The sequence below is a fragment of the Eschrichtius robustus genome, chromosome 15 (assembly GCF_028021215.1).
Source record: "Eschrichtius robustus isolate mEscRob2 chromosome 15, mEscRob2.pri, whole genome shotgun sequence".
Classification (NCBI taxonomy): domain Eukaryota; kingdom Metazoa; phylum Chordata; class Mammalia; order Artiodactyla; family Eschrichtiidae; genus Eschrichtius; species Eschrichtius robustus.
This window is the reverse complement of record NC_090838.1, coordinates 54,299,588-54,322,884: the sequence shown is the minus strand read 5'-3', so window position 1 is coordinate 54,322,884 and position 23,297 is coordinate 54,299,588. Positions and strand designations below refer to the sequence as shown.

The 23,297-nt window shown below is 36.1% G+C and overlaps 1 protein-coding gene across 3 annotated transcripts in view; it reads left to right on the top strand.

The window, feature by feature from the left end:
* The window catches only part of WDPCP (WD repeat containing planar cell polarity effector), a 369,317-nt gene that overhangs the window by 103,539 nt on the left and 242,481 nt on the right, over positions 1-23,297 (top strand). For all 3 annotated transcript variants that reach the window (XM_068564387.1, XM_068564386.1, XM_068564385.1), the window contains exons 3-6: positions 8,821-8,868; positions 9,719-9,763; positions 11,301-11,371; positions 11,625-11,684. In XM_068564387.1, the coding sequence (XP_068420488.1) occupies positions 8,821-8,868; positions 9,719-9,763; positions 11,301-11,371; positions 11,625-11,684 (224 nt within the window). The remainder of the gene's footprint in view (positions 1-8,820; positions 8,869-9,718; positions 9,764-11,300; positions 11,372-11,624; positions 11,685-23,297) is intronic.

Below are 23,297 nucleotides of genomic sequence, written 5' to 3'. Positions count from 1 at the left end.
CCCATTAGTCCAGATTGACTTAATAGATAAGTATAGAACATTCCATTCAAAATCAGCAGAATACACATTTTTCTTAAGTACACATAGAAATATTCTCCAGGATAGATCACTATTAGGTCATAACACAAGTCTCAGTAAATTGAAGAAGACTGAAATCACATTAAACATCTTCTTTGGCCACAATGGTATGAAACTAGATATCAATCACAAGGAAAAGGCCAGGAAAAAACATAAAAAGGTGGATATTAAATAGCATGCTACTGAGCAACCAGTGGGTCATCAAAGAAATCAAACAATACCTAGATACAAATGAAAACAGAAATATGTCATATCAAAATCTATGTGATGCAGCAAAAGGAGTTCTAAGAGGGAAAGTCATAGCAATATAGGCCTACTTCAAAAAGCAAGAGAAATCCCAAATAAACAATCTAACTTTACACCTAAAGGAACTAGAAAGAGAAGAACAAATGAAGCCCCAATTAGTAGAAGGAAGGAATAATGAAGCTCAGAGCAGGAATAAATGAAATAGAGACTAAAAAAAAAAAAAATGTAAAGATAAGTGAAACTAAGAGCCGGTTCTTTGAAAAGATAAACAAAACCAACAAACCTTTAGCTAGAATAACCAAGGAGAAAAGAGAGAGGACTCAAATAAAATCAGAAATGAAAGAAAAGTTACAGCTGATACCACAGAAATGCAAAGGATCATAAGAGACTACTGTGAACAATTATACACCAACAAATTGGACAGCATAGAAGATAAATTCCTAGAAAGATACAATCTTTACAGACTGAATCATGAAGAAATAGAAAATCTGTATAGACTGATTACTAGTAAGGACATTGAAACAGTAATCAAAAGCCTCCCAACAAACAAAAATAGAGGACCAGACAGCTTTTCTGGTGAATTTTACAAAACAGAGATTTAATACCTGTTCTTCTCAAACTATTCCAAAAAGTTGAAGAGGAGGGAAACATTCCAAACATTTTATACTACCAAAACCAGGCAAGGACACCATACAAAAAAGAAAATTACAGGCCAATTCTTGATGAACATACATGTAAAAATTCTCAACAGAATATTGGTAAACCAAATCCAACAGTACATTAAAAGGACTGTGCACCATGATCAAGTGGGATTCAGGGATACAAAAATGTTTTATCACCCACAAAGCAATCAACATGATATATCATATTAACAAAATGAAGGATAAAAATCATACAATTATCTCAATAGATGCAGAAAAAAATCTTTGACAAAATTCAACATCCATCTATGCTAAAAACTTACAGCAAAATTGGTATAGGCAGAATTTACCTCAACATAATAAAGGCCATATATGACAAACCCAAGCTGACATCAGTGGTGAAAAGCTGAAATCTTTTCCCTTAAGATCAGGAATAAGACAAAGATGTCTATTCTCACCACTTTTATTCAACATAATATTGGAAATCCTAGCCATAGCAGTTAGGTGAGGAGAAAAAAAGGTATCCAGATCAGAAAGGAAGAAATAAAACTGTCACTATTTGCAGATGACATGATACTATATAGAGATAACTCTAAAGACTCTGCCAAAAAAATGGTATAACTAATAAAAGAATTTAGTAAAGTGAAGTGCAGTAAAAGAGTTATGCCTATATAGATTCAGTGTAATCCTTACCAAAATTCCAATGGCACATTTCGCAAATCTAGAACAAATAATTCTGAATTTTGTATGGAACCACAAAAGATCCCGAGTAGTCAAAACAATTTTAAGAAACAGTAACAAAGCTGGAGGTACTACACTTCCTGATTTCAAACTATACTACAAAGCTGTGGTAATCAAAACGGTATGGTACTGGCACAAAAACAGGCACACAAATCAATGGAACAAAATTGAGAGACCAGAAATAAACCCACACATAAATGGACATTTAACTTATGACAAAGGAGCAAAGAACATAGTGTGGAGAAAGGATGGTCTCTTCAATGAATTGTGTTGGGAAAAGTGGATAGCCACATGGAAAAGAATGAAACTAGACCACTGTCTTATATACCATACAGAAAAATTAACTGAAGATGGATTAAAGAGCTGAATGTAAGACCTGATATCTTAAATTCCTAGAAAAAAACATAGGTAGTAGGCTCCTTGACGTCGATCTTAGAGATGATTTTTGACATCAAAAGCAAAGGCAACAAAAGTAAAAATAAACAAGTGGGACTACATCAAACTAGAAAGCTTCTGCACAGCAAGGGAATCCACCAACAAAATGGAGAAGACATTTGCCAATCATATATCTGATAAGTCCAAAATATAAACTCAATAACAACAACAACAACAACAAAAACTGATTAAAAATGGGCAGAGGATCAGAATAGACATTTTTCCAAAGAAGAAATACAGATGGCCAACAGGCACATGAAAAGATGTTCAGCATCACTAATAATAGGGAAATGCAAATCAAAACCACAATGAGATACCACCTCACACCTGTTAAAATGGCTATTATCAAAAAAACAAGAAATAACATTTATTGGAGAGGCTGTAGAGAAAAGGAAACCCTTACACACTGTTGTTGGAACTATAAATTTGTATAGCCACTATGGAAAAAAATATGGAGATTCCTCAAAAAATTAAGAGTAGAGCTACCATATGACCCAACTATTCCACTTCTGGGTATTTATTCAAAGAACATGAGAACAGTAATTTGAAAAGATATATGCACCCCCATGTTCATTGCAGCATTATTTACCATAGCCAAGACATGGAAACAACCTGAGTGTCCATCGATGTATGAATGCATATAGATGATGTGTTATATTTATACAATGGAATAATACCCTAAAAAAGAATGAAATCTTGCCCTGTGCAGCAACATGGATGGACCTTGAAGGTACTTTGTTCAATGAAATAAATCAGATGGAAAAAGACAAATACCCTATAATTTTTACTCCTATGTGGAACCTAAAAAACATAACAAAGGAATAAACAAAATAAAACAATAACAAACTCATAGATACAGAGATCAGATTAGTGGTTACCAGAGAGGAAGGGGATTAGGGGTTGGGTGAAATGGCTGAAAGGGGCAACTGTATGGTGATGTATGGTAACTAGACTTGTGGTGGTGATCACTTTGTAGTGTGTAAGATGTCGAATTTTAATGCTGTACACCTGAAACTTATATCTCTTTTTTAGATTTGTTGTTTGTTTTTAATTTTGCATATATTCTTGTGTTTTGTTTTTAAACATTACATATAATCTTTTATATTTATCCAATAATTAAAACAATTTAAAACCAAAAATGTTAAACATCATTTTCAGCATAAGACTTTTATTTAATAATAAATATACATTCAGAGAAAAACTCTGAGAGACAACAAAATGTTATTAATAGCTGTCTCCGAAGAATGGAAATACAGGAAATTAAACTTTTTTGTTCTTTCCTTATCTTCTCAATTTTATACAGTGAACACATTACTTTTATAATCAAGAAACCAAATTATATTGAAATATGTATAAATATGATAGAAAAAAGGAAATGAGTGCTGTGACCAAAGACAGTAGTGCACAAAGGCCCCAGGGGGCAGTAAGATCTTCTGCCCCAACTGGATCTTCAGCAGGGCCTATCTATTCTCCCTGCTGGGGGCATTCTTCTCTTTGAACCCGTGTGCAGTCATACTTCTTCTTTAGGGGACAGCTTTAGTAAGTCACCTAGAGAAGCCTTCCCTGCCATTTAGACTAAGTTAGTAACCCTCTTACATGCTCTCATTATGCTTGACATTTAAAGTATTTTTTGAATTGAGGTATAATTGACTTATTATATTAGTTTCTGGTGTACAGCATAATGATTTGATAAGTCTAGTTAACATCCACCACCATGCATGGTTACAGAATTTTTTCTTGCGATAAGAACTTTTAATATTTACTGTCTTAGCAACTTTCAAATATGCAATACATTATTATTAACTATAATCTCCATGCTGTACATGATATCCCCATGACTTGTTTATTTTATAACTGGAAGTTTGTACCTTTTGACCCCCTTCACCCATTTCACCCACCTTCCCCTTCACCCTCCTGACTCTGGCAACCAGTCTGTTCCCTGTATCTGTGAGCTTGTGTTTTGTTTGTTTTTAAGATTCTGCATATAAGTGAAGTCATATGGCATTTGTCTTTCTCTGACTTATTTCACTTAGCATAATGCCCTCAAGGTCCATTCAAGATGTCACAAATGGTAGGATTTCATTCTTCTGATGGCTTAGTAGTATTACATTGTGTATACATACCACGTCTTCTTTATCCATTCATCCATCGATGGACACTTAGATCTTGGCTATTGTAGATGATTCTGTAATGAACATGATATAATGGTACCTATATCTTTTTGAATTAGTGTTTTCATGTTCTTTGGATGAAGTACCCAGAGGTGAAGTTGCTGCATCACATGATAGTTCTATTTTTAATTTTTTGAGAAGCCTCCATACTGTTTTCCATAGTGAGTACACTGATTTGCATTCCCACCAGCAGTGCTGAAGAGTTCCCTCCCCACATCCTCGACAACACTTGTTATTTCTTGTCTTTTTGATAAATGCTATTCTAATTTGAAGTAATCACAAACTTTTACAGAAAACTTGTTAGTACAGAGAATTTTTTTTCTTGAACCATTTTAGAGTAAGTTTCAGACCTGATGCCTCACCACCCCCAAATACTTTAGTGTGTATTTCCTATAGAAAATGTGTTGTCCCACATCATCTACATAACCATCAAAATCAAGAAATTAACAGTGATAATAGTACTACCATCTAATACTCAGAGTTTCACCAATTGTCCCTCCAATGTCATTTTTTTATAGCAGATGGTTCTCGTTCAGAATTACATGTTTTTTTTTAGTAAAAGAAGGTGTGAAGAATGAAAAATACTGAAAAGAGTTATGCATGATCAGGATTTTCTAAGACTGGATTGAATTTAGTTGGGTAAATGGATTTTATTAGGAACGGGCTAGAACAAGACTGGGTTTGGTTTCTCCCTGCAAAGTATTCTTGAAATTCTGCTTTTGACAACAGATTGTGTTAGTTTCTTTGCCTTTAAGTGACTTGTATTTGCTTTTGAGATCTTTTGTAACTTTGGTTAAGGAATAAGTATTGTCTCACAGTGACCTTTGATCTTATTTGACCAAGTGTTTTAAAACTTTTTGACAAACTTCCCAAATATCAAATTTTAATTGTTTCTTTTGATTTCCAGCTAACTTTGGGGTACTTTAGAGGTCCCCTGAGGTATCTTAAAGAGAAATATTTAACTAGGATTATTTGGTATGTTAAGTTAAATGTAATCATTTGGAATTCTGGTTATTGTAACCAAGTTTCTTTATTGATTACACTATAATCAGATGTTTAACCATGGCTTTTAAGTCTTTTGTCATTTATAGATATTTTTGTACTCTGATGCTGTTACAAAAAGTGCTTCATCATCAAGGAGATTCATAGAAAGGCTATGGAAGCAGTTACAGCAGTTACACACCAAGATGATGGCTATGCGAGGATTACAGCCCATACTGACTTAAAACAAGGAGCTGTCCTGCCTCTGGGGCCCCTAGATCAGGCATCCAGAGATTTTTACTCCTTGACGGGCAGGGTCGACACCCCCCACTCAGCCCTGAAGCAGTTACAGAAGACGGACCATTGCCCTTCTGCTTCTCATAAGAATATGGGAGTAAAATATCTGAGGGGGGAATGAAACAGGAGGGAAGAAGGCAGGGCACAACCTTTGAAAGAATGACATAGCCCGAGGACATGACATAAACTGATTAGAACCAAATGGGTCCAAGATGGTGGACAAGTCGACTTCCACTAGACCTTGAGCCTCAGTATACGCTCACTGTAACACATCAGCATGCTAAATGACATGCCCACAGGCGCCATGACAGTTCCAAGACCAACCATAAGGATCAAAAAGTGGGTGGTGGCCCAATTCCTGGAAATCCCCGCCCCTTCCTGAAATAGCTGGAATAAGCCTCCCACTCATTAGCCTATGAGATTACCCACCCCTATAAAAACTGACAACCCAATACCCTGGTGCCTTTCTCACCTTCTGAGATCGCCCACACTCTGTCTGTGGAGTGTGTTTCTCTCTAAATAAATCCGCTTCTTACCTAAAAAAAAAAAAAAAAAAAAAGAATTACATGTTACATTTAGTTATTTTGTCTCTTTATTCTCTTTAATTCTGGAACAAATCTTTCATCTTTTAACTTTTTAAAATTTATTTTTTAACTTTTGTGACTTTAACACTTTTGAAGATTTTTTTACCACTTATTTTGTAGTATGTCTCTAAATTTAGACCATTGAAGTTTCCTCATAAGTAGGTTCAAATTATGCATATCTGGTGGGAATATTCCAGAAGTGATGCTATATTCTCAATGCATCCTAACAGGCGGTGCACAATTTCAATTCGTGTCTTTATTGATGATGTTCATGATCACTTGGTTAAGGTGATGTCTGCTAGGCTTCTCCACTGCAAAGTTACTTTCTTCTTTGGAATTAATTAGTATTTTGTAAGGGAGGTACCTTGAAAATATGTGAATATCTTATTTCTCATTAAACTTTAAATATATTTTTAATTTATTTTATCCCTATGGGCACAGGTACTGTTTTAGTCAATGATTTTAATCCATTAGTACCATTATTTATTTTGACGTTTAAGTTGTCCCTGATGTGGCCAGTGGGACCCCTTGCAAGCTGGCTTCTCTGTCTTTGTGCCATGTCCCTGTCAATATTTGAGCATTTCCATTCTTTCTGGCACAACAGATCTTTCAGGCTCTTATTATACTTTCCCTTCCTCAGTGCTGGAATCAGCCAATTCTCTAAGGAGCTTGGTTCCTTTTAGAGGAGAACAGTATCTAGAAGCCAAGGTGTGCTTTAGGTGCACTCATTGCTCTTGGAGTATCACTGCTCCCAAGTACTCTCAGTGGCCAGAGCTTAGGGAATGTATGTATGTATGCATACACACATACTTGCATCCGCATTCACTTCTGTATCTCAGTATATCGAAAACCATGAGTTCATACCAGTACCTCAAATTCTAATCTATCACCACAGGGTTCATTCTAATGTTCTCTTTTTATATTTGTACTTCTCTCTTACTGGGAAAGCTGACGCTTCCATATCTTTATTTTATTTACTTAAAATCACCCTGTATGCAGACAGTCTTCTGTCTCTGTGGCAGTTCCCTTCCCTGCATGGATGTCCTTCTCACCCTATGTAGGTTCTGACACACTATGTTGGGCTACCCCTGTATGTGGATGTCCTCCTCACTTTATTCAGCCTCTAACACCCAACACGAGGCCATTGCTCCTATGAATGTGCTTCTCACCCTGCTAGGGTTCTGACATACTATGTCAGGCTGACTCTCCCAATGGACACCTTCCTCATCCAGCTTAGGCTCTGGCACTCCATGTGAGGTGGGTCTTCTTATGCGGATGCCTTTCTATTCCTGCTTCGGTTTTAAGAGCCCCACTCTGGGACAGATGCAGTAGGTCAGACTTGTGCAAAGAATTCAGGACCCCTTATTATCCTCATAGTTCTATTCTAGAGTTGTAATACTTGGATGCATGGAATGATGGAATAGTCATTATGTACACATATTCATTATGTACACAGGATATGGCCTGTGTACATAATGCATGTGGTTCTTGGATTTTTTAAGAATCTGTTTATTTAAAGTATTACATATGTATTGAAAAGTGTAAAGATTGTAAAGATATGTTTTGAACTATCAAAAAGTGAACACAACCATAAAATCTTCACCCAGGTCAGGAAATAAAATATTATCAGTACCCTAGGAGCCCTACTCATGACCTTTCCCTGGCACGCCTTATTAGGTATCTTCAATATAACCAACAGAAATAAACTGCATTCTTTAAATTATATGTCCCAGTTAGTGGCCTGATGAATAAAATAGAGCTTCAGTAAGTACGCATGATTGACTATTTTGAAAAACTATATTTGAAAAGTTAATTATAGCTTTTTTGAGGAAGTTTTATCGTTCAGTTTGAGAAAGTTTGCAGCAGTCAGTCACTAGGGGGCAGCCTGTACTGCTTCCATTTCTTTAGAAATAGTTGTATCCTTTTGTTAGTAACTAGAATTATTTTGCATGGAAGGAAACAAATGTTACTTCAAAGAAAGAAATATTTCACTATTCACAGATAGGAAGAAAGTGGATGCAATTATTTTGTTCTCCTGTAATTCAACTGCAGGAACGGATTCCATGGTTAAATCACTCTCAGCATCTTGGAAGCCTAGCTTTGCTTTTGTAACCCCAGCAGAGCATCTGAATTTGAAATAGTTTGGAAGGTTTTTTGAATCTAAACAAGCTTCAGATAATTTATCCACACCTTCCTCTAAACCTTTCTTTCTTTTCTGCAGAGTTCCCCCAGATACCCTACTAGACTCGAGTTAAATTAGAGAAGAGAAAGCCACGGCTCAGAATTCTATCCACTGATTTCATTTGGCCTTGCTTAGTGGTAGTTTCTTTTGGTAGCAGCCTGTGAAAAATATCAGAGGAAGCGTGAGAGAAAAAAGTTGGTCTTCCTTGATGTCAGTTCTTTACCACTTCTTTCCTCATGCCATTCTAGTTTTCTAACTGGACTGATGAACTATCCAGTTCCTGAATATCCCTAGAATAGATAAACCCATGTCCAGATACTTCTGAAGTATTTTATTTCCAGTAACATAAAGAGATTGTTTCTGCCCTCCTCCCTGCCCTACCGACCCTGCCGTACAGTATGGGTTGGCTTCTTAGTCTCCATAACTTTTTACCATAATCTAATGTCATTTCTTCCTTTCTACAGATAGAGACATCGGGATCTACCAGTATTATGACAAGAAAGAGCCACCAGGTAAAGTATCTGTTCTACTAAAGTGATTTTTATAAGCTTTGTATTCTAAATTATAAAATACTGACTTGAAAACTCTGTTTTTATGAGTCTTAGATGAATTCTAGAATTTCAAGAAAGGTTACTCCAGTTCTTCAGAAAAATGCTGAGGTTGATATCTATTCTATATAAAATGAAGCAATATTGAGAAAATGCTATAGCAGGACCTGAAAATTTTCGTTTTACTGCTGATTAGACTGATAACTGGACAGTCTATTCTCGTTTATTTATCAGTGTCCCAGTAGAGGGCATTGTTAATGCATGGGTCCCACTAATGCTGGCCTCCCGGATCCTCACCTGATATCTGAAATAGGCATTTCTGAGTGAGTGATCAATTTTCTTTATCTGATTAATCCTGTTAATCCCAGAAGTTTCATGATGGGCCAAAAGGTCTTTCTAGCTAGAGTTACTTCCTGTTTTGGTCTCTGTTGAAGTGGGGCTTGTGTGGGCATCCTGTGTGCTTAGCTTGGTGGCTAATAGGCTGACTTCATGGTTCTGATGACAGACTGAAGCAGCTTCTGTTCTGGGCTCAGTTGCAGTTCTGTTCCCTATCTGATGAGATTGCAAACTCAGGATATTGGCCCACCTGTTGTGCTTTGTAAGCCTTTTCACTACAAATTTAGGAAATCTTCTATGAAATGAAAACATCCAAATTATGGCATTTTTCAACTGCCTTTTTTAAAGTTTAGCATAATTTATTAATCTCAATAGCGTGTATAAATACATTATTTATGCACATATAAAAATATAAAGTATTATAATAAAATAATTTCCACTTTTTTTTTTTCCCATCTCTCCTCTGCCACAATATCAGCAACAGAGCACGGTAACTTAGAAGAAAAGCAGAAGCTGGCAGAATGTAAGTTTACTTTATATTCTTTTGGAATTATTATAAAACTGGAATTTTAATATCCCTGAAAATTCAGTCTTAAAACATATTTTAAGCTTTCTGCACAAATAGAAAATGTTATTCCTTACAAATTTCTTATGAATTCCCATTGTTTAGGTACATAAACATGTGAATAAGAATTATATTGTTAGGAATATTTCATTTAGACCATTGAAATCTCTGTCCATTGTTTGGTGAGATATATGCTTCTGTAAACACAAATTTTCTTAATGAACCATATTTATATTATTTACTATATTTAAAATAAGTGTACCATGCTTAAATTCTGATAACATTTTACTATCCATATTGTGCCTAAATTATTAATATGTTTTACCCATTGTAAGAAAATAAGATTTGTAATTATCAGTATTAGCATTTTATTCTCTTTAGTCTTTCCTGTTTTCAAATATATAAACGTGTTATATATGTAATATGGCTACAGTATAATGTGGTTGAAATATGACTGTTTTATTTGGAATATAGGTGGAGCTGAATATCCTACTTGTTCTCATTTTAAATGATCAAGCTAACATTTAATTTTTAAAAATACTGTATTAGTACCTGCAACAGAGATTTAAAACTTTTTACATATGCTCTGCACATCATAAATTATGTTTATAGAATGTCATTAATTTGCTTTAATAAGATATATAACAATTCTATAAAAATTTAAATGCCTATATATACTGTATATTATATGTATATACACACAAAACACATGTACACACGCATTTAGAATTATTATTTAGGAGAATTCAGAGATGAATTCGTTTTTGTGATGAAAAAGATATCATTATAATGAATTTAACATTCTGTTAATTCTTTTAAACAGAACTATTTTTAGTTTGTCTTAGGCTAACATTGAGACTCTACTAAATAATTTTATCTTTTAATTTAAAACAAAACAAAGGCTTATCATTATTGAATTGTGGTGTAGATTTTAAAGAGAATTATTTTAAATAGAAAAGAGCACTGTTAGTGTCTAATCTGTTAAAACTTGGATTTCCCTCAAATTTGTCCTTAGTTTAAATGTGTGATGCTTAATTTTAAATTCATTTTCTCTGTGTTATTTTTTAAATTTTATTTCTTTACTCACTATATTCATTTACTCATAGGAATTTTCAGATCTGATAAGGCTACTTGCATAGTTTGGAATTTCTTTTGGATTGAATCTTTAATTATTTATATGAAAATGTTACTTCTGTGGTAAAGAGTGGGTCATTTACTGTTAAGTGCTAGATTCACAGGCCTAGGAAACTTTCCCAGGGATTCTCTGAGCCTTGTTAGTTGTCATCATAAAATTTTGATCAGGGAGATTGTTTTGTGGTAAAAATCCTGTTTTTATGACAGAGCCTTTCAAAAACTGTCATTTGATGATGGAAATGAAGCTTACTTCCTTTCAGTTAAGGAGGTGTTTTATTTTAATCTCCTAAGGCACATTGCTAAGCAGAGTTTCCTTTTTAAACCATGTTTAACTAACTGTAGTACACGTTTTGTTTGCCAGCACGAGATTTTCCATGGACGCTCAAAAACAGACGCCCAGAAAAACTTCGAGACTCACTCAAGGAGTTGGAGGTATCTTTCCAGAAGTTTCAAAAATGGCAACAAACAAATCTGTTTTAAAACATCTTTCAACAGCTTTAATTTTCATAAAGGATCAACTCTCCTGGTGATGATAGCTTTGCTTTTGTCCAGTGAGGAGTTCCAAAACAGTTGCATCTTTGTGAGGCATGCTGATCTTTTTTTTTGCTTGCAAATCAGAAGCACTTTAACTGGTAACGACAATGTGTATAGCCAACTGCACTCTCTCTTTTTCTGTTTCCTTCAGGAGCTGATGCAAAATAGTCAGTGTGTGCTGAGCAAATGGAAGAACAAATATGTCTGTCAGGTAAAAAGGTTTGACATGCTTTCGCAGTGTTTAACCATTGGAGCTGAAAACTATGCAGTAATTGGTATTCTTGTGTTATGATAGGTAATGGACAAAAACTTTTTAGGAACAGGTATTTCATAGTTTGAATTCTAGTCATTCTAGAACTAACATTAGACAGATTGACTCAGGCTACCTCATTAATCAGTATAGTTGTACTGACACTATAAGCACTAGTAACAGTCTTTTCAGATGGTATTTTTTGTTTGTCATAGATTAATCATATTTTTGAATGAAGGTAAAACCATAGGACAAAAGGTATTTTGACCACTCCTGTAAGCACTTGTGAACACCATGCTTATGGAAATCAACAAGCAGTCTAGAGTTAGACCTAACAAAACAAGACATTTGCTCTAACTTTTTGAATCCTCTAAGCTTTACTGTTTAATATGGTAGCTGGTAGTCACCTGTGGCTATTTAAATATAAATTTAAACTAATTAAAATTAAAAATTCAGTTCCTCAGTTGCACTACCCACATTTTAAGTGTTCAGTAGCGACATGTTATCATATGGACAATATATATACAGAGCATTTCCATTACAGAAAGTTCCTCTGGACAGCACTATTAGAGCCTGGACAAGGTGAGCTACATGTTGAATGGGTCTAGATTCAGGACATAATAATCACTTGTCCGTTGATCATAAAATAATGGACAAATATCTCAGCTGTGTCAATAGGCTTAAAAAATGCTATTTGCCTAGAAAAATTTTACTTGCTTATGATGAAAAGAATCATTAGTCATATTCTACTCCTACATGTAGTTGAAGTTACGTCAGTACTACTAATAATTATAACTGTTTTATGGAATTAAATATCCTGTATCAATTTAAATTCTTACTTGTTTACAATGTGATTCAAGATTTTCAGGTCTAACTACTCTTGTTTGAAGTTTAGACCCATGGCTCTATCCATAAATCTACAACATTGAATTTGTAGTAATTATAAACTTGTCTTAATCTACTATTTGAATATAGATCTCATTTTAGTGGACTCTAGTTTGTCCTCATTTTTTGTTTAAACTAGTCTACCTTTATTCATGAAAGTGACTTTAGTTACCTCCTCAACTGTCATAATTATTACTTTCCAGAGACTGATTACAAGGTTGAATTAATATTTTTAGAACCATAATACTTTTTTTTTTAACATTTTTATTGGAGTATAATTGCTTTACAATGGTGTGTTAGTTTCTGCTTTATAACAAAGTGCATCAGTTATACATATACATATAGCCCCATATCTCCTCCCCCTTTCATCTCCCTCCCACCCTCCCTATCCCACCCTTCTAGCTGGTCACAAAGCACCGAGCTGATCTCCCTGTGCTATGCTACTGCTTCCCACTAGCTATCTATTTTATATTTGGTAGTGTATATATGTCCATATATACACTACCACTCTCTCACTTTGTCCCAGCTTACCCTTCCCCCTCCCCATGTCCTCAAGTCCATTCTCTAGTAGGTCTGCGTCTTTATTCCCGTCTTGCCCCTAGGTTCTTCATGACCATGTTTTTTTTTGTTTTTTTTTTTTTTTAGATTCCATATGTATGTATTAGCATACTGCATTTGTTTTTCTCTTTCTGACTTACTTCAGTCTGTATGACAGACTCTAGGTCCATCCATCTCACTACAAATAACTCAATTCCGGTTCTTTTTTAGAACCATAATACTGAATTAGACTTAGGATACTATTGAAAAGGATGGAATTATTTAAAAATTCATAATTTGTTTTCATAAAAATTTTAATCAGACTTTAAAACTTGAATACAAAATATACTCCAGAAAGTTTTAAACTTAGTACAACTCAAATTGTACTTCTCAATGCCATTACTCACTTTAAAAGCTGGTTCAAAATTATTTGACTGCAGGGGAAGCCTACCACCTATAGTAAGAGGTGTGTCTCATGGCCTCACCCTTACTGTTGCACAGGTAAGTTGGAACATGTCAGGCATCTGGAAATATGCAGTGGAGCATCTCAGTAGGCAATCCTTTTTAAATAGACTTTATTGCATTTTAATTTAATAAGCAGGTTTGTGTGCATGTGTGTATGGGAGAGTATGAAGAGGGATATGCCTCACTATTGAATTAGTTCAACTCAGAAAAGGAATTTGCATGATAGAATATATACAAAATTACTTCCGTAATTTATAGCAACCTGATAATACTGATTTTATAGGCTGTTGTACCAATGAGTCTGCTTTTAACATTTCCAATGGAACTTATCATTATGTTCTGTCGTATTTTGTGCTTTATTTCTATGATTGACAAGATATTCCTTAAATAGACCTTTTACTACCAGCACATTCTTGATGTGATATATTTCAACAAGATAACTTGACCTTCACCGTGTCCACAGGTCCATCCACTACCACAGTTTCTAGACAGGACTATTAGCTAGGTCTTCTAAAAATATGAATAAGTGTGTTATTCTTAAAGATCTCTAATATGACAGAAAATTAAAAATTTGGTGCTCAAGCTAAATTTTCAGAAGGATCCCCTTAATCTTTTGTTAGCTGCAAAATCAGTAAATCATCTCTACAGGCTCCCCTAGGGTCCCCCTTTTGTACATCATCCAGTGTGGTAACTCTAAAGATAACATGTGCTTACATTTCTATTAGTAATTTTCCCCATATATTTAACCCTAAAATGGCAGCAGTTGATCACAACATAATGTGCTCTAATTCTTAGAAAAGAAGTGAAAAAAGTTCCTCAGTATCTTGGTGCTAACATAGTTGGACTCTTCAGTTTTTGACTGTGCCACTCCTTAACTAATGTAAATCTTTTATCCCCACCTCAAAAAGGGGCAACTTTAGGCTATATGGAATTTATCTTGGTTGTCTTCTTTTTAAGGGATCTTTATTTCTTCAAAAGGTTCAATTGTTCAGGAATTAGCGATGCAACTACAACAACATAAAGAATTTCAGAGGATGCAATCTGAGCCTGGATTTTTCCCTCTGTTGAATGACAAGGGTTTTTTTTTGATAGGTTATCATCAGTATCAAAGCTTAGTTCATGTTGTTGACTCAGTGATTCAATGACCTATATAAATTGTACCATTTAAAAAATAATTCCTTCCATTTGTGAATTCAGAACAGTTTATAAATCAAGACTAGTTAACTATACATATGTTCTATATGAAAATTTTCTTTTGAAGTTGGTTTTTCAGACTGTACCTGTTACTAGTTTGAAATGAATTAAAAGTGTATCACATATATTTCTCACTGTTTTTTTGATCTCCTAATATTATTTTATTATGAGAAAGTGTTTAATAATTTTTTGCTTTGAATTTCTTAAACCATTTTCTGAACTGTTCTTAGGGAATAATAGTTTCGGCATTAAGATACTATTAAATTGTACACTGCTGCGGTGGAATATTTTAATTCCTTAAATTGTGCTTCAAGTCACATTCACATTTGCAGATTACTGCATAATTAGTTAAAAGTAGTATTATCATTAAGATAGATGTAACTTCATATATATTGATTTTAGATTAAATTATTTGAATCATATATGTACATTTGAGCATGAAAGTATGATATAGTCATCTTTACCCTGATTTCTTTCTATACTTATTCGACATTTCCAGATACAATTTTAAAATGCCAAGAAAAGATAGTTTTCTTTTTAAATTCTTGTAATGAATTACTTGACAGGCTATGTAAAAGTAGAGATTATTTTCCAAGCATATCACAGATAAACTGTGACCTTAAGGAACTTATTTTATTATAACTTCCTCAGTTGTAGAATGAATAACATCGTTACCTGGTCTTTCATCAAACTGTGTGAAAATCAGTTCTGATTTCCTCATAAAATAATAATTGACAAACCATGGTTTTAAGTTACAACTATTAGTAATAGCATATTATTTATACAAAACCCACCACACAGTATTTACTGACTGCCACCATTGCAGGAGGCACTAAAGATGTGTAAAGTGTGGGCTGAGTTGCCAGCATAACCTAGTCAAGGAAAACAGACACGTAAAATCACTAGGACACTAGTGAGTGCTAAGTTGTATGACACCAAGTTAAAAAGATAATAAGAATTTAGAGAAAGCACAGAGATTAGCCTGGCAGTGGGATGTAGGCTAAAACATGAAAACCAGAGGTGGTTTCTACAAAGAACAAATGAAATGGGATAATTATTTTCTGGAAACACCAAACTAAGGGGTTTCTGGACTTGAAGATTCTAAGCACAGAGTAGAAGTAAGGTGGCTAGACTGAAAATAAGGGGATTAAGTAAGAGTCTGTACCTGGAATGGTGAGATCTTCCCCAACTCCTTACCCCCTCCAGCACCGAGGCTTATATCTCAATGTAACTTATATAGAAGACCCTTCTCTGACAAAATAGATTATTACTCCCAGAGCAAAGCCTATAGATACTGATATTTGGTAGTTCCCTTTGAAAAATGTAGATGTGCCAACAAATGTCCTTACAGTGAAGCCCAAGTTAACAAGCCTCCTGATACACACCAAGCTTCCAATCAATTTTTTGGAGACTCACTTTTAAATATAACCAGGGATGGGAATGTAAATTTGTACAACCACTATGGAGAGCAGTATGGAGGTTCCTTAGAAAGCTAAAAATAGAACTACCATATGACCCAGCACTCCCACTACTGGGCATATACCCTGAGAAAACCATAATTCAAAAAGAGACATGTACCACAGTGTTCATTGCAGCACTGTTTACAATAGCCAGGACATGGAAGCAACCTAAATGTCCATTGACAGATGAATGGATAAAGAAGATGTGGCACATGTATACAATGGAATATTACTCAGCCATAAAAAGAAACGAAACTGAGTTATTTGTAGTGAGGTGGATGGACCTAGAGTCTGTCATACAGAGTGAAGTAAGTCAGAAAGAGAAAAACAAATACCATATGCTAACACATATATGTGGAATCTAAAAAAAAAAATGGTACTCATGAACCTAGTGGCCAGGCAGGAATAAAGACATAGACATAGAGAATGGACTTGAGGACACTGTGGGGGGGAGGGGGAAGCTGGGGCGAAGTGAGAGTAGCATCGACGTATATACACTACCAAATGTAAAATAGATAGCTAGTGGGAAGCAGCTGCGTAGCACAGGGAGATCAGCTCGATGCTTTGCGACGACCTAGAGGGGTGGGATAGGGAGGGTGGGAGGGGGCTCAAGAGGGAGGGGATATGGGGATATATGTATGCATATGGCTGATTGACTTTGTTGTACAACAGAAACTAACACAGTATTGTGAAGCAATTATACTCCAATAAAGATCTATTTAAAAAATAAATAAATATAACCAGGGAGCCAGAGATCCACAGTAGTTTCAAGGAAATCTCCATCTGTAAATCTAAGATCTATGAGTCTGAGGCTAAAACAAACAGAAAAGAAAAAGAATCAGGGACAGTACAATAAACAGAACTAAATTCAGGGAATTAAAATTAATCCCCACAGAGAAATAAGAGAAGTTCTTGCATCTTTGAAACAAGAATAGGATGCTATTTTTGAAAAAGGAATACTCAGGAAAAAGGAAAGGAGCTCTTGAGAATTAAAAATATGACAGCATAGGGCTTCCCTGGTGGCACAGTGGTTAAGAATCCACCTGCCAATGCAGGGGACACGGGTTTGAGCCCTAGTCCAGGAAGATCTCACATGCCGCGGAGCAACTAAGCCCATGCGCCACAACTACTGAGCCTGTGCTCTAGAGCCCATGAACCACAACTACTGAGCCCATGTGCCACAACTACTGAAGCCCGCATGCCTAGAGCCTGTGCTCCGTAACAAGAGAAGCCACTGCAGTGGGAAGCCTGTGCACCGCAACGAAGAGTAGCCCCTGCTCGCCGCAACTAGAGAAGGCCCACGCACAGCAACAAAGACCCAACGCAGCCAAAAATAAAAATAAAAATAAATTTAAAAAATATGACAGCATAGATAGAAGAATTAATAGAAGAATTGAACGATAAAGTTAAAGTATCCCTATAATGCAGAACAGAGTATACTAAAGGACATAGTGAACAATAGGCAATAGAAGATAAGAAGATTAGAGCATCAGGCCAGAAGGTCCAATATCTTACTAATGATAGAAAACAGGAGGGAAGAAACAAACAAACAAAATATAATAGAAGAAAGTTTCCCAGAACTGGAGGATGTTTGTTTCCAGTTTGAAAGGACCCAGTGGTTGAAAAAAGACTAATACCACGACATACTTTGTGAATTTTAGAAAACCAAAGATAAAGAGAAGATCCAGAAAGCTTTTGCAGTAAAAAAAGAAAAACAAGATACATAGAAAGGAATGGGAATCAGACTTCTCAACAGCAATACAAGGAGTTAGAAGACTGTGGAATCATGCCTTCAAAATTCTGAAGGGAAGAGCTTTTAGCCTAGAATTCTGTGTCTAGAATTCTAAATTGCCATTCAAGCAAGGACATTTTCAGGCTAGTTAGCTCTCGAAAAATCTTACCTACCTGCCATGGACGTTTTCTCAGGAAGTTAATGGAAGATGTGCTGCCCTAAAGCAGTAGAGTGAACCAAGAAGCAAGATTTCTTAGGATCCAGGAAACAGAGGATCTTACACAGGAAAGAAATGAAGAGAAATCTTAGGATGACTGTGCCTTAGGCCTAGGTAGCAGCTGGTCCAAATTGGGGCAGGGGACAGAAGGTTCTCCTAGGGATATTGGAGGGAGGGAAGAAAAGGAACTGATAGATCTGATATCTAATCTGATCTAGGAGAATTAATAATAATAATATTGAATAAGAGATAATAAAAGATATAGGATAATTAAATTTTACTGAAAAAAAAATCAGTAAGTAATGACTAAATCAAGAAATGACATATATGGGGCTTCCCTGGTGGCACAGTCGTTGAGAATCTGCCTGCCCATGCAGGGGACACGGGTTCGAGCCCTGGTCTGGGAAGATCCCACATGCCGCGGAGCAACTAGGCCCGTGAGCCACACCTACTCAGCCTGCACGTCTGGAGCCTGTGCTCCCAACAAGAGAGGCCGAGATAGAGGCCCGCGCACCGCGATGAAGAGTGGCCCCCGCTCACCGCAACTAGAGAAAGCCCTCGCACAGAAACGAAGACCCAACACAGCCAAAAAAATATAAATAAATAAATAAATAAATTTTTAAAAAAGAAGAAATAACATATATGGAAGACATTGCTAGTTGCTTGTCCAGTATCCATTTTTCTTTATGAACAGACCCTATTGTTCAGAGTGGCAAAATGAGGCAGTTCTGGCCAAAGTAAGCAGAGGTTCCTGGTAGGACTTACAAGGAAGCTTACTTTTTTTAAGTCATATTTTTGTACAACATTTAAAAATCAGAATTAATGCCCCTCAAAAGACCTATAATGAGCAAAATATCAGAATTTTAAATAAATATTGCACTGTTTTACTGACTCTTCCTTTTGCCTCGGGCTTCCAGTGGCTCCACAAAGCACTGCCATTCACTGCCTGCTATGAGGGCAGAGTAGGTTGTTCAAACTAGTGGTATTATTTTCCGTAGACCACTGCCCCTATCCAAAAATATGTCTTCCCCAGGCTGAGGCATTTGAAATTCCTCTATTGCTCATTTTTCTGTATGAGAAATTCTCATGTGTGCTATGGAGCATGCCCAGAGATTAGTGTTCATTTAAGAAGTTTACAGTAAAATTTCCACCCACTGACCCAGTAACAGCTTACACAAAAAAGCAAAATATTGTAGGAATATTGCATACTTTAAATGTATTTTTACATATAAAATATATGTACTTATTTTATAAATATATAATGTCACACCAGACTCAACTGGGATGTGGCTTTTCAGCTTCTGCTCTTCCAGTCTGGATCTGAAATATTCCTGAAGGGACAGGGCCCTGCTTTTGACCATTCTTTCACTCAAGGGACATATATATTTAGTGCCTACTATATGCCAAATAGAATTCTCATTGCTAGGGATGCCAGTGAATAAAACAGACAAAAATGACCATTATCCCTGTTCCCATGTAGCTTAAGTTCTATTAGGGCAGACAATCAAGAAGGGATTGATAAGTAAAATTTAGAGTATGTAAGAAAGTAATAAAAACTGTTAAGAGAAAAATAAAGCAAGAAAAATAGGAAGTATATGTGGGGGATGGTAGGGCAGGATGGGCCTGATATCTGGTGACCAGGAAAGACCTCGTGTGATTAAGACATAAAGGAGCAAGCCATGGAAGGTATCTGGAGAAGAGGGTTCCAGGCAGAGGGAAAGGCAGGTACAGAGGCCCTGAGATGGAAGTATACGTGGCATGTTTGAAAAACGGCAAAGAGTTGATCTGATTGGAGTGGGATGAGCAAGGAGAAGAGTAGTAGGAATTGAGATCAGAGAGAAGCTGAGGCACTAGTTATGTAAGGGCCTTCCAGGCCTTTGAGAGGACTTGACTTTTACTCTAAGTGAGATGGGAAACCCTTGGGGGCTTTTGAGCAGAGGAGGAGCTTGATCTGATTTACTTTTTAATTGGATAACTCTGGTAATTGTTGTGATGGGAACACATTGAAGGAAGCGAAGATCAAATCAGGGCAATCAGAAGGCTGTTACCACAGTCCAGGTGAACAGCCATAATGGTGGTTTTGACCGCATGGAGCGGTTAAGTGGTGAGAAGTGGCCAGATTCTGCTGATTGATCAGATACGGAATATAGGAGAAATTTCTGAGCAACTGGAAGAATGGCCATTTACTGAGATGGCAAAGACTGAGAAGAGACATTTTTGAGGGAAATATCAGGAGCTCAGTTTTTGACGTCAGTGTTTGAAATGCCTGTTAGATACTCAAGTAGAGAAGTCAGTAGACAATTGGTTATAGGAATGTGTAGTTTAGAGAAGGGCCTGGGCTGGAGAGAGAAATTTGGGAGGCAGCAACAGAGATGGTATTAAAGCCAAGAAATCAGTGAAGATCACCAAGGGAGTGAGTGTAGATAGAGAACTAGAGGAGGCAGAAGGGCAGAGCTCTGGGGTGCTCCAGCGTTGGGGATTGGAGAGAGAGAAAGGGAGAGATGGAGAAAGGAGACGAATAAGGAGTAGCCAGAGAGGTAGAGCACACTGAAGGGAATGTGGTGCCCTGGAAACTAGGTTTCAGGAAGAAAGTTAAGTGTTGCTGGTATGTAGCATACCAGTAACAAGTTGCCTGAGATTGACTATCGGATGGAGTAGCACGGAGGTCATTGGTGACCTAGATTAGAGCAGGGTCAATAGATGGTATGGGCAGAAGCCTGACTGGAATGTATTTAAGGGAAAATGGGAGGAAAGAAATTAGGGCTTTAAAACATCAGAAAGGATTACGTTATAAAGGAAAATGGAGAAATAAGTCAGGAGCTTGAGAGAGAGGTGGGGTTAAAAGAGGTTTTTGTTTCTTTTTTTAGATGCAAGAAATAACATCTATTCCTGTTGGTAAGCTAATGGGAGTAGTACAGTCGATGCAGAAAAGGGAAGAATTAGTTGCTGGAGGAATGTTAACCAAAAACCACTTAATAAGGGGAAAGGGGATGAAAAGTAGGTTCCTGGTACCTATTGATGTCATGGAGCTGTCTTTTCAGCCATGGACTGCTTAAGGCCATATTTCTTGTTCTGTGAGGAAGAACAAACTTCCATTCGGTTAAGTAATGACTTTTTTTTTAAGGTTTCTATTACGTGCACCTGAATGCAGTTCTAAGTGACACAACGTATTTAGAAACATGATGGTAGAACCAGGAGAAATTACCAAGAGTTGAAATGGTTATATTTGAGAGTGGGATGAGAGGCTGTGGTGGGATAAGACAGTAAACGGCTGCTTTAATTTTAAGTATTCTTTGACATTTTAACAATTTATATGTGTATTTCTTTAATTGAAATACTTTTTAAACATGCCCAGAGTGCTTCTGAGAAGCAGATGTCAAGATAGTACTAGAACAGCAAGTGATTTATGGGGAGATGTGAAAGATAAAGGGGAAGGAAGCAGGTAGAAGAGCCTTTTGACTGTGATGCTGGTCTGAGCCCTGAGCGATGAGGAGAAAGGACTGGGTATAAGGAGCCTCAGGCTGCAGCATGGTGCTCAGAAAATTTCAGCCACAGGAGAGTCCCTGAGTCACAGCTGCTTATTAGAGGAGTCCCCTGTTGGACGAGTACCACACCATGCTCAGCCATTGGCTAATAGCCACCTAGGGAATATTTGGTCTTGGTCAGTCAACTGTGTTCCCAGCATTCGTTCCTCCTGAAGGAGCTCTGAGTGATGCATGCCCATGGCCGTCACACCCACAAAGGTTTATATTAAGAATAAGAATGCGTATCTGTATGTTTGCATACACAGAATACTATACCTGAGTAATCTTAATGTTCAGCTAGCCAGTTTAATATCATGCCCTAATAATTACTCTTTTAGGGAAAAAAATCATTCCTTTCCAGGAAAAATGGAAAGAAAATTTACATTGTATCTTGACTAATTCAATCCAAAGTTTGATGATCTATGATAATTCATCAATACGTTAGCTATTTACTCTTAAATATACAGTAATATATGGACCCAGTTTTAGAACATGGTTATGACACAAAGAAAATTTTTATCTTCTTCATAATAATGTATCTTTGTGTCATCAATCAGCATTTCCTTCCTGTTCTTTTCATAAATGGTCCTTTCTTTATTAATTGTTTTCATTTAAAAACATTTCTTTGAAGAAACTCATAATTCCCTGCCTCTGCCCTTGGCATTTGGGTCTAATAATGTTTTGGAAGCTTCAAGGTATTTTGCCACAAAGGAAGCCAGTTCAGGACTATGAATTTCCTCCGTATATCCAGTTATAGTTAATAGTAAATATGTTTAAAGCTAAATGAGTTCAAAATCTGAGTAATCTAATGACTCTCATTGATTTTCATGTGTATTTTACAAAATGGAAACAAACACATGCCAGACATGTATGTACTTTATAAAGGGAGAGTAAAGTTTTACATCGATAGCTAGCTAATGAGAAGACTTTCAGTGCATTATATTTGAGTCCTTGTACTTAATTTTTATATAAAAACTTAAAATATGACCTACTTCAAATTTAGAACTTTGTATTAGATGCACAGTTTGGAATGTGCCAATTAGAAATGTACATATAAACTCAGTATATATGGTTGGGTGTGAGAACCCAGCAACTTTACATTCATGATATTTGAGAATATTATGTTATAGATATGCCAAAATAGCTGATAGAGAAAACACATCAAGTGCTTTTGCCAAATTGTTATTTATACCCCTTATTTTTAAAAATAAAGTTAAAAAATAAAACTATTAGGTTAGCATTTATACTACTTAAGTGACTATGAAATTAAAGGCAGCTGCAACTATGCTTCTTATAAAATAGTGTTGAATGTGAAATATTCACAGTGGCTTTCCACAGTGAAGTACCTATCATTTGGTAGTCCCCTTGGTCTAAGTAGAATCCTAGGTTGAATTGTGAGATCTCAGTTGCCACTGTGTGCCAAACATATAAATCTCTATCTGTATCCATCCTTCTGCCATAATAGAGGAACAATCTCTACTCCTGTTTAAAGCCAAGCATTCCACCTAGACCCACAGTTCTCAAACTGTGCACTGATGCACCCTGGGAATTGCAGTGAAT